Here is an 11,699-nt window from a genome sequence, read left to right as displayed (position 1 = left end):
CAGAAGTCGACTAAAAATTTGTTTGGATACTGCGACGACAAAAAAATATGGTGAGCCACCTTTCAAGTCAAAGTTAATGTATATCAATACTGAAAAGATTCCCGCAAGGTCTGTAGGTCGAGTATCAGCTGCTCAGATGCGTCACACATTTATATAATCATCATCATCTTCATCATCTTCATCATCAATACTCGGCACTTTAAGTTACTGATTTACGGTTTTATTCTTGTTAAATTCATTTTGAGACATTTCAAATAAGCAACGGAAAACCAAGGTTAATCCAGTTTACATTCATGTTTTCATTTGTTTGTTCTGATCACGGAGAGAAAGGTTAATTTAAATATGATTTAAATATGTAAATGAGGGCGTGGAAAGGGACGAACAAGTCATGTCGCGCACAGATTTATACATCAGAATACTTTTGTGCTGTACCATCTTCTGGATTTAAGTTTCTGGACATATTTAGTAGAAGATCTTCGAACTTCTGGGGGCCCCTGGCCTGATTCTTCACAAGAACTGACAACAATATCACCAGATTGAAAGGAGAAAATCAACATTTTTTCAGAACAGCTCCCCATGTGGTCCCTGGGGGCCCCTTAGAACTGATTCCAGCAATACTTCCATCGACTCTGCTTTGAGTCACTGATTTTATTTAGTGATGGGATGACGAAGCTTCGTGAAGCCTTATTTTCAGAGCCCACCAGATGGCGCTCTCTCCTCTATAATCCATTGCTGTGAACAGCTAGTATATAAAAATCTCCCTTTTTTAAAACTGAGAGCGCCCCCTAGTTTAAGTTTTTTTCTTTAAAGGTTCTTCAAACGGCAGGACTGTCGATAAATAAAAACCTTATCGTCCTCGAGCACAAACACAAACACCATCTGAGCTGAAATGAAATCGCTACGAAAGGATATTGGTTTTGAATCTCATATCCTGTTTTATTGTTCAAACATGGCCGAAGAAGATACACACGGAAACACTGTCGACAAACAAAAGAGACACACACACACACACACGTCCTCTTGTGCAAACACGCACTTAGGAACCCATATAAATCAACAGAATGTGTGTATTAAAGGGGATTAGACGGAGATTAAGGATCTGGTGACAGTGAATGAAAGAAAAGAAGGAAAAAAAGCTTTAAGACAGATTCCGCTCCGACGGTCGGTTGAATCCACCGTGTGGGCGAGGAGGTGGAGGAGTCTTTTTTCACGGGGATGAATTACATTTACCGACGTGTTCGCTCTCCACATGGGGTTTACTCGCCATCGCCGGGTCGTGAACATGGGAATCAATTTCCTCGCAGCTGGAAACCCCCCCAAAAAATTCAGCTGCTTTTTCAGCACTTGAAGGAAAAACAAATCGTTTGATTGTGGCGACCGCGGTCCATCCCTGCATCACTTCAACCGTGAACACTTTTCTCAGGCTCTCCCCGATAAAAAAGATGATGCGAAAAAAACAACTTCGGCAACAATTGTAGTGGCAATATTTATCGTCGGTGATCCTAAAGTCTGTGCCGGAATCAAACCATTCACTCAAAATCCATCGTAGAATATTTCTTAAATAAGGGAGTCGCGCGTCGTCCTGCTAGCAAACTAAAAAACATCACATCTGTGTCACTTCGACTCTTAGTGTCGCATTTCTTGACGATCATCATGTTCTCAGGACCAGGGAATACAAATGTGTTCAGGCTGGTAATAAAATGTGACACAAACACACACAATAAAATGCTATCGTGTCCAGAAGTTGCTAAAACAGAAGGTAAAAATCCAACCGGTCAAACTGGTAGGAAAAAAAAGAAATCTTGGAAAAAGGGCAGTGAGAGTTGTGACAGCGAAACATCGCGTGTCTTTTCGGACCACTCGGGCTTGTCGGCCATCTTAGACGATCGTCCGGCAGTGCGGTCTAGTTAGCTAGTGTTAGCCCGCTAGCTCGCGGCGTCAGCCCGACAGCTCGACGGGTTTTTTGGGGGGTTTTCTTTAGACGTTTTCCTGCCCGTGGATGAACTCCTAGGCTACACCTAGACGGTTCAGTCCTGTGATGGGATGAGGTCACTTCCTGTCGTCGGTGGAGTTGTTGAGCGAAGTCTGTGTGTCCTCCGCGTTCCCGGGGGGTTTCGCGGAGGTCGCGTTAGGTCCGCCCCCGTTCTGGAGTGTTTCCTGTTTGTACTGTTGTACCGCTCGATTGACGGCATCCTCCACCAGTCGTCTGCTGATCTTCAGGAGCTCCGCCTCGTCGGCCTCGCAGCGACGACGCCCACCTGCCAAAAAATTAAATATGTCATCAGGATGACAAACAATTTTTAAAATTGCTACAGGATCATAAAGTACAGCCACAGAAGCTATAAAAGTATAACGTGTTCTATGGAGGGCCACAGTAGAGGCAGGTTTTTGTTCCAACCAATCAAGGCCAGGTGTCTTAGGTGTGTTGAGAGTCAGTCTTGTGTTGAGAGTCAGTCTTGTGTTGAGAGTCTCAGCTGGAACCTCATTGGTTAAACTATCCATGCTTGATCAGTTGGAAAAAAAACAATCCCAAGCCATTCCCATTGAAGACCAGATAGCCCTCGATCTAAATCCTCTCTCGATCTTCAAGATAGTCCAGTTTGTGAGCCAGTTTTTTGGGCTTTTTAGATTATAGACAACACTTTTAAGGACGTACACAACAGGATAACCGGGTAACATTACCAGAAAACTAGGTCTTAAGACAACTTGTTAGTAGTTGTAGACACTCTCTGGTCTTGGTCTCGGCTAAAGGGGTCCGACTGGCCACAATGTTCCCCTCTTACATCTCACTTTCTGCTCATATGATCCAAGACATTGTTCCCAGATCTTGCTAGAGCAACATCAAGTCAACTGTATGAAAACAAACCCACAAAAACAACCTATTTTCCACTTTATTTCCACATCTACCGCCACTCGCTCTCACTTCGCATCATCACACGTCTCCGTTGTAAGATGTGTGTTATTGAGTGCGATGACCAAAGAAGGTTGTTAAAGGACGAACCACGAACCCCCCCTTTATTATGGAAATCAGGGACATAATCAGGTGGTGATTATTCAGAGACAGAAAAAACACGACCCAACAGAAAAACAAGCTCAAGGTCACTTAATTATTGAGGGTACTTGGCAACGTCCAAATACTGAATACCAGTAATTCTACTGGAAATATATTCACTTGAGATATGTGTGCTGTACATTTGAGTAAACTTTTCTCAGCTCAGGTCAACAAGACCAGGCTTTAAATCATATAAACTTCATGTCTTTTATCCACCACCGTGTGAGTCGAATCCTCCCTGGTAAGTCGAGGGTGACAACATTTGTCTTGAGATGTCAGTACTACTTTATCATTCCAATTGAGGGAGTGGACATTATTTTCAGTGGTGCTCAACTAAACTAAGTACTTTCAACTACTTAAAGGGGGTAACATGCTTGAAATTGCTCAATTAAACTTCAAGCTACCATTTTTTATTTAGATTTGACAAAGCTAAGCAGGTATGAGAACAAGAACAAATACTCTTAGCTAATACTTGCATGCGTTTCTTAAGAAGAAAAAAAATGAAACTCTTATTCTTTCAGGATTTCACTACAGCTAAGCTAGTGTTACCTACTGATGCAGGGATGGGTTACCATCTAAAAAGCATAGGTGTCAAACTGGTCCAACCAGTCAAGCACAAATAAATTAACGAATCAGGTGTCAGCTTAAACAAGCAGCACCAACTGATTACTGTCTTCAGACGCCTGATTGGTTCAACTGTATGTGCTTGACTGGCTGCAAAACCTGCACCGTCTCAGCCCTTTTCTGGACCAGTTTGACGCCTGTGATCTAAAGGTGGTTCTTTTCTTCAAAATCTTCACTAAACCTGCTTTAAGAAATAAATCTAAATCTAAAAAAGATAAGGCTTAAACTAGTCACTCAAAGACCTCCAATCCCGTCACATGTCTCAGGACGTCTAGAGGCTTCCGACTGAATCCACCCACAATATAAGCCGCACAAATCAATTGTGTAGTGATTACGGAGGCAAAGATCTTCTCAGTAATCCTGAATTCCCACACAGTCGTGTGATTGACAAGGTATTAACCAGGTGATAATCCCTGATCCAGGACAGGTGTAGAAACCGCCGCTGGACTGTCGAGAAGTTTTGAAGGACAGGAAGTGAGGGAGGGAAACAATAATCTCAGCCGCAAGTCAATAAATAACATATAGAGGAGAAGATTCGAGGGGGTTTGATGGACACCACACTTTAAGCTGGTCAAACTACTGACACACACACACACAGATGTAACACATCAAACCTCACAGAAATTCCCCTTTTAATAACCGACGTCTGATGATTTATCATGTTTTGAGCCGACAATACAGGAGCCATCATTTCCATCCCTTTAACGGCGACACAACAACCCACACACGAGACCTTCATAAAGAACACAGAGAGGCACCGAACTCAATCCAAAGCAGTCACGTTGTAATGAACCAAATCCTCTTGTGTTGCGATGATTCATGCTGATCTGGGAACAGACAAGCTGCTCATATCTGCGATAGACCGTTTAACTGAGTGTTTAAAACCCACCGCACAACAACAGACCGACCATTGCTACACAATTGTCCCGATAATTGGATAATAAATCTCATCTTCTTTCAACAATATATTTTTTTTGTTCTCTTATACAGGAGGAGGTTCTTTCTAAATGGATCCCAAGGGTGAGGTTCAAGAACACAACTGTTATTGTTCAACTAGATAATAAATATGACTTAATGCAGCATAACTACGAAAATGGAGAAGCGCTACACACACTTATTAATTTATTAGGCTTAATTTAATGTTTATTCATTCATGATATTTTACTTCATTTTGTTTAATTAATATAAAAGCAAATCCATTTTAAAAAACGTTTGATTGTCATTCTAAAATGTATGTTTTTTAAGTGAAATGTTTCATTCATCACTTAAGATAAAATAAATAAATATCAATTCTACTTCTTCTCTTCAGGAGGCACTATCGCATATTGCACCATAATACTTTATATTCATTTTTGTGTCAAAGATTCCACGGAACAAAATAACAAAACAAAATGGACCTGTGGACGACCGTTGTGGAGGGTTATAGTACTATTTCGATTACTTCAATTGTAGGGCACTTTGTACCACACATAAAACATTTATATCAACAAAAGGATGCACGTGACCTTTGCCTAAAACAAGCCAAGCTACTTTTTAAAAAATATAGCAGTTATCAAAACAACGTTTTTCCATTTCACATTTGACAGTTTGTTTCTGTTGGGGAGGAAGTCACATGGGTCGCCAGACCAGGAATTGACGAAACAAACTGGAAAATTATTGGATTATTTTCAGAGTAATCGATCCCTTTTTATTGAGTTTTAGGCAAAAATGTGTTCATTTTAGGACGAAAAAGAACTGAGCTCCAGATGCTACAAATAAAATAAATAAAATAAAATGAACATAATTTTTTTCCTATGACTCTAAAAAGAAACAGATTACTCTTAATAAAATAAAATAATCCAAACCCTTAATCGACATGAAGCTGAGTAGAAAATGAGTGAAATTTGAATTTTGGGTGAACTATCACTTTAATACAAATGTTTTATGGTGGTACAAAGTGCCCTCCAATCATCCAGTTAAGTTCAATTTACAATTTTTCTGTAAGTCATTCATGTTTTCAGAGTGTGAAGTAAAGAATTGCCCTGACCCAAATATTAGGGCTGACCAAAACGGTACTCGCAACAAAGGAGAGGTAATACATGACACACTTTTGCTAGTTTACCTTTGATGTAAATACAAGCTAGTCTCTTTCGGGATCAATTTTCATGCCTCAGGAAATAACTCCAAAATCCTGTCTGAGTTCATTCCATCTACCTGTACACAGTACTTCTTAAACCACCGTGGTTAATGAAGCTAACAGCCGGTTTGGCTCCGAGGCTCAGTCAGATGATGAGAAACGTCTTCCTCCCTCAGTGAAACAAGTGGATTATATAACCAGCACAACAGACCTGCCTGGACTCAGAGAACCTACGTGGAAGAACGAGGTTCCACACTCAGTGTTTTGGCTTCAAACAGCGAGTCCTCTCACTCTCTGTGTCAATATTGCTGCTAACAGCAGGGCAAACAGTGAGGAGATTAGTAACCGCACCAGACACATGGACGCTCTCCACCGGAGTCGTCATGGTCACCATGTGCTCGCAGTGACTCCGCGTCTTATGGCGTGAAACCATCGGACTCTCTTTCAGGGTCGCTGCTGCACATAAAGGTCAACTCTGAGAACGGTAGAGGTGCCATGATCCCCTCAGACGTGGCTCTACTCCGAGTCTCAGATGACAGGAGTATCTATATCTATGATTTACGATATTTAGTTGTTTTTTTTAAAGCAAATTACTTAACAATATTCCATTTGAGCCAATCACATCTATGTGGAGGATCAATATTCATCTTGGTTATACTTATTATATACTTAGTATATTTGTATACTTTATATAATGAGAGGAAACCTGGAGAAAACTAAACAAAATAAAGGACTTACCTCTACGTTAAAAAATGAAGGAACCAAAATATCAAATCAAGAACTTTGAAACGACATTTTTAATGTGACAATTGTTGAAAAATAGGTTTGTAGTGATGTCAATATCATAAATTAAAAAAGCAAATCCCTAACAAAATAAAAGCATCTAAAAGATCTCAATGATGCAACAATGAGTAAAGACTTTTCTTAAAAAATCAAAAAGGATTTTCTAATACTTCATACATATTATATCTAAAATTCTCATATACTATAAATAATAAATCAATAAACATGTGAATATTTCCCATGTAATAAACAGCTTAGATTAAAATAAATACAAACATACAATAAAAAGACTGTTCACATAAATAATAAAATGCATATTTAATTTTATAATTTTTTGAAAAACAATGCACATTTTAAGTTAAATTAACTTCTTGATGAATCAAAAACGAACTATGATAAGTTAAATAGGACAGAAAAATAGGAAAACAATGGAATAAAACTAGTTAATTATTTAAACAAATTAAATTACATGGAAAATGATTCTTGACATTCAGTTCATATTTTTATTTTATTAGCCAGATGCTGCCCAGGTCTTTGTTACACTGTAGTTTTTGTTGTGGTCTTACCATCATCACTATTTAAAATCAACATATTTCAGGCCTGAAAGCTTCTGAAAACCTTACTTATAAAGCACAACATTTGTTCTTCTTTTTGATTGTGTCCTGTTGCTTTGTAACAAAACCTTCGCTCACCTTCGTGTCCGAAGAGACAAAGAGGGACGACCTGGTCCTTATTCTTCCTCTCAACTCTTGACTCAAACTGAAAGCTTTATCAATAATATAAGGAGTCATTCATATTATATACGGGAGATATTCAATAATAGAATGGAGGGCGGTATGGTTTTTAGTCCGCAGATTGAAAAGGAAAACGAGGAAAAGAATTTCCACAGAAAGCCTCGACTTCATCAGCAAAACCTAATTCAACAACCGTTTACATCCTGTTGTAACAAGACATCGTTGCTCTACTCAGAGTCTCATACGAATGACATTAATCAACGTCTGATGCTTCATAAAATAGCACAATTCTGTTTGATCCTCTATTTATAAATGAAGAGAGATTCGTTGACTTCATCTGCTAAATGTGTTTATGCTGTGATGTCGCTGAGTAACCTTAAGTGACAAACCAGCAGTGACTCACACTTTGCCCCTTATAATATAACACATATTTAGATACTGTTGCCCTAAAAATAACCTTGCTTTGATTATATAGACAGTTTCTCGGGTTAGCAAAACATATCCAAAATAATGATAAATTAAAAATGGCAAATGAGTTTAAGAATGTGTTGGATATTTAACCATTCGCTGATAAAAATGAGTTAATGAAAGTATTCCAATTTTAACCAACCAACCAACCAACCATCCAACTAATTGACTGAATAACTGACTAACTGACTCTAGTTTTATTTTTTCTGTGAAATATTATGTTTTGAGAAGAACAAAATTGAAGTCAAAGATAAAGGAAAATATGATGGAGACTAAGAATATTACAACAAAGAAGATAAATAATACGAATAGTATTAATAATTTATAAATTAAGACAAAAAGAAGATAAAAAAGACAATAAAATGTGACAATGATAATTTAATCAAGTAAAAGACTTACAATGATGATAATAATAATAATAATACAATTGTTCCATGAAGAAGACAAAAGAAAATAAACTAGAAGAAGTGGACAATAAAGGAAGATGAAGAAGAAGAAAATGAAGACAAAGAGTAAAAAACAAGGATGATAATGACAATGAGAAGAAACAGTATAATAATACTAGAACAAAATGAAGAAGAACAAACAAAAAGAAAACGACATAGAAGTAGAAAAAGCACCAATAAGAAAATGGAGTAGAGGATGTAGAGTAAGATGAAAAATAAGTGGGTGAAAGTATAGGAAGAGGAAACCAAGGAAACAAAAAAGAAAAAAAAAACAGATCTTAAGAAGTTGATGTAGAAGTTAAAGAACACTAAAGAAAGATAAGAAAGCCTTTAAAAAAACAATAAATCATAACCATGTGTTCGGTCAAATAAGTATCTGTGAATAACTGCACGACTACTTAAATATAAAAATACATAAATGTCACAAAAGAATCTCTAAAAGAAGAAGAAGCAGCTCCTGAGAAGCAACAGTTGTTCCTCTAAATGTCAGGAAAGGAGAGACACAGAATCTTCTCTATTGTCTTCTTCATCTCAGACGTTCAGCCTCGTCTTTGTATCGACACCGAACACGAAATTGAAACTAATGAGGCTTTTAACAGCCTCCAGCCGAGTGCACGAACCCACAGAAACAAACACAGCATTTCCTGGTGTTCGTCAGCTTTATTCCAGTTTCTATCCACATGTGTTGGTCGTCACTGGTTCTTACGGACGCGGGTTCTAATCAAAGGCAATCAAAGCAGCTCTGAATGCGACGACGTCATTAACCAGGATCGTGATTACGATGAGAGATTACGCCACGAGGGACGTTCGAGGTCACTTGAACAGGCGGAGATTCGTTTCCCATTAACGACTCCTGTGGCGATGCCCGGCTCTAACGCAGTTTAACCAGAGAACACGAAACATTGCTCAGAGCGTCTGGAGCTTCTTCCTCTTTCCTCCAGCAGGTGATTCACAATACAGTTTGTGTTCAAACAGAGTTATTGTGCTGCTGTGTGTTCACACTTTTACTGCTCACTCGAGTGAGACCATTTCATGAATCAAGTTCACTTCCTCATTCGCAAATACAGTTGCAGACGAACTCAAGTTTAATGTGTTTGTACATCCATATATATAGAGATATATACTCTATATAAAGAAGTAAGGAAACTTTTAACAACGATGATCCAGATCCATCAAGACTGCTGCACATGAGAATTCAGTGTCATTTTCCCCAATGAAAATTAATTTATACAAAGTATAGAAAATACAAATATATATATAAAAAATGAAGTCATATCATAACCAGTCAAAATAATGCTGTAGAATACAACACAAAATCCATCACAATAAAACCATGTTTTGAAGTTATTACTTTATAAAGTTCTCCCCCCATCTAAAATCTGAGCGAACGAGAGGTTACGAGTGCCGAGTCCATTATGACGTAATAATGGCTTCACTTCTCCTCCAGCCAGCTGTAATCATGCCCGCTTTGTTTATACAACGAGTCCCTTGGAGGTGGAGACTTCCGGGATTGATGATGTGCGGTGACAAATCTTGATGCTTGACCAATCACAGCAGAGTAGGCGTGGTTATGGTAAATACGATTTAATCTCCAGAAAACAAACCATTTTCAGTGGGCGGAGCTTATTTTCTACATTTTCTAATGTCAATATTTCACTAAAAAGTGAAGATCTCTTCAGTATATCTTTAAACTCTTTTTTTTAAATTAAAAAATAAAGGCTACGTTTTTGGCTCTGTTAAGGTTTTGGAACCAGCATCGGATAAAACTTAAAAAATACCCCTACCTTCTAGGGGTTAGGGGTCACAAGCGGCCCTTTGACTGTATTGATGACGTCAGAATTAAACTATTGAAGTGACAATTTAAAAATGCGATGGATAGATTACCAAATTAATCTTTTGTATTTAACTATTTTTTTTATTCAATTCAAAATTTGAATCAACGTAATTGAGGAATGTTTTTTAAAGGCCTTCATTTTAAATAAATTACATATAAAATATAGATATTTTAATAAAAATTGGTATTTTCTTTTTTGATTCATATTAAAATTCCAAATATACAATAAGATAGTTTAAATTAATAATAATGTCATGGCGTTATTACACTTACTTCATTTCTTCTATACCCGACAATTTTTTTCCCCTCAAGTTTTCCTGTTATTCCTTTAGCTTGACGGCCCCTAACAGCCGTCCCTGTATCAACAGTGTAGAATAATCCAAACATACCATCGTTGAGTGTCAGAAGCTTCTCACAGTCACAGTGTGACGAACGTTTAAAGGCAGGTTGCGAGAACAAACTTCAAACTGATGCTTTATGACGGTTGTAAAGTCGCACTCATGTCACACACCGGCCTCAACCATCTCTCTTTCACAGTCACTCTTTCTTTTAAACCTGTTCCTGCATCTCCTCCTTATCTCCCTGGACGTCTGCTCCTCCGCCTCAAACTCCTCCACTCATCCCAACATTTCACTTTATCTGTTTCCTCCAACATTTTTTTTTGTCACTGTTGTCATGGTGACAGGATGGGAACCGGAGAAGCATTTTTTTTTTTTTTTTTTTTTTACTTCAAAGTCAATCTTTTCACTCACTCATCTATGAAATGTGTTTCACATTTTACAACTGACTTTCTTTTCACTCAGGATTCATTGTCTCCATCTTTTGCTTCCACCCTTCGTTTCAAGGTGCACTGATGTAGTTTGGAGCGAGGACAAAAGAATATTGGCCAATTTACAAAACGTATTACTCTCATTGCTTCTCTTTTTGGTGGACGACATCTGTGCAACGTTTAGTGTGTTGTTTGTGTGTGTCCCTGTCGCACACAAGCACACACACACTTCTGGCCAATTACACTCTTGAAGGGATGATTTGATGCAGATTTCTGTCCAGACATTAGAGCCTCAGCAACTTGCTTTACAAATACACACATTTTTCACGTGGTGGTCGGCAACTATAGGTATGACTGAATCATAATGTCATTATAAATGATAAATTTGTTGTTGTAAACACTAACTGTGCCAATGCCCTGGATTTACATGAATAAAAGGAAAATATGCTAAAATAAATGTAAAATGTTTGGATTATATGGAAAATCTATTTCTTATGGTTTATTAATTGTAGGGATAAGCATGACAATATAAGTACAAATGGCTACTTTTGCAACAGTCCCTGAAATTAGGCTTTCCAAATGTAAAAAACTAAAAATATGAACAAGATGTGTGATTTTTTCTTTCAGTAGGGCTGAGACGTGTAAAATGTCAGTCATATTTTTAAATGTGTTTATGTTATGATAGGTGGAATTGTGTACAAAATATTTTAAAACACTATACAGACACTGAAAAGAGCCAGAAACTCTTCTCGTCCTATGAATTTCGACTTTAATAAATGTAACCTGTGTTTACCAGGTGAATATTTAAATCATATGTTATGAAAGCCCTAAAGAAATCAATGTAATTTTCTCATTTTCACTACTGAACTTTAC

The 11,699-nt window shown here is 37.7% G+C and overlaps 1 protein-coding gene across 2 annotated transcripts in view; it reads right to left on the bottom strand.

The window, feature by feature from the left end:
• Nucleotides 1–911: 911 nt before the first annotated feature.
• The window catches only part of akap7 (A-kinase anchoring protein 7), a 57,167-nt gene continuing 46,379 nt past the window's right edge, over nt 912–11,699 (bottom strand). For both annotated transcript variants that reach the window (XM_087812822.1, XM_087812823.1), the window contains one exon: nt 912–2,258. In XM_087812822.1, coding sequence (XP_087668948.1) covers nt 2,050–2,258 — 209 coding nt within the window. In that variant the 3' untranslated portion in view covers nt 912–2,049. The remainder of the gene's footprint in view (nt 2,259–11,699) is intronic.

Source organism: Callionymus lyra, chromosome 17 (assembly GCF_982586985.1).
Source record: "Callionymus lyra chromosome 17, fCalLyr1.hap1.1, whole genome shotgun sequence".
NCBI classification, from domain to species: domain Eukaryota; kingdom Metazoa; phylum Chordata; class Actinopteri; order Syngnathiformes; family Callionymidae; genus Callionymus; species Callionymus lyra.
Note: the sequence above shows the minus strand (reverse complement) of the source record. Positions and strands in the feature narration are given on the sequence as shown.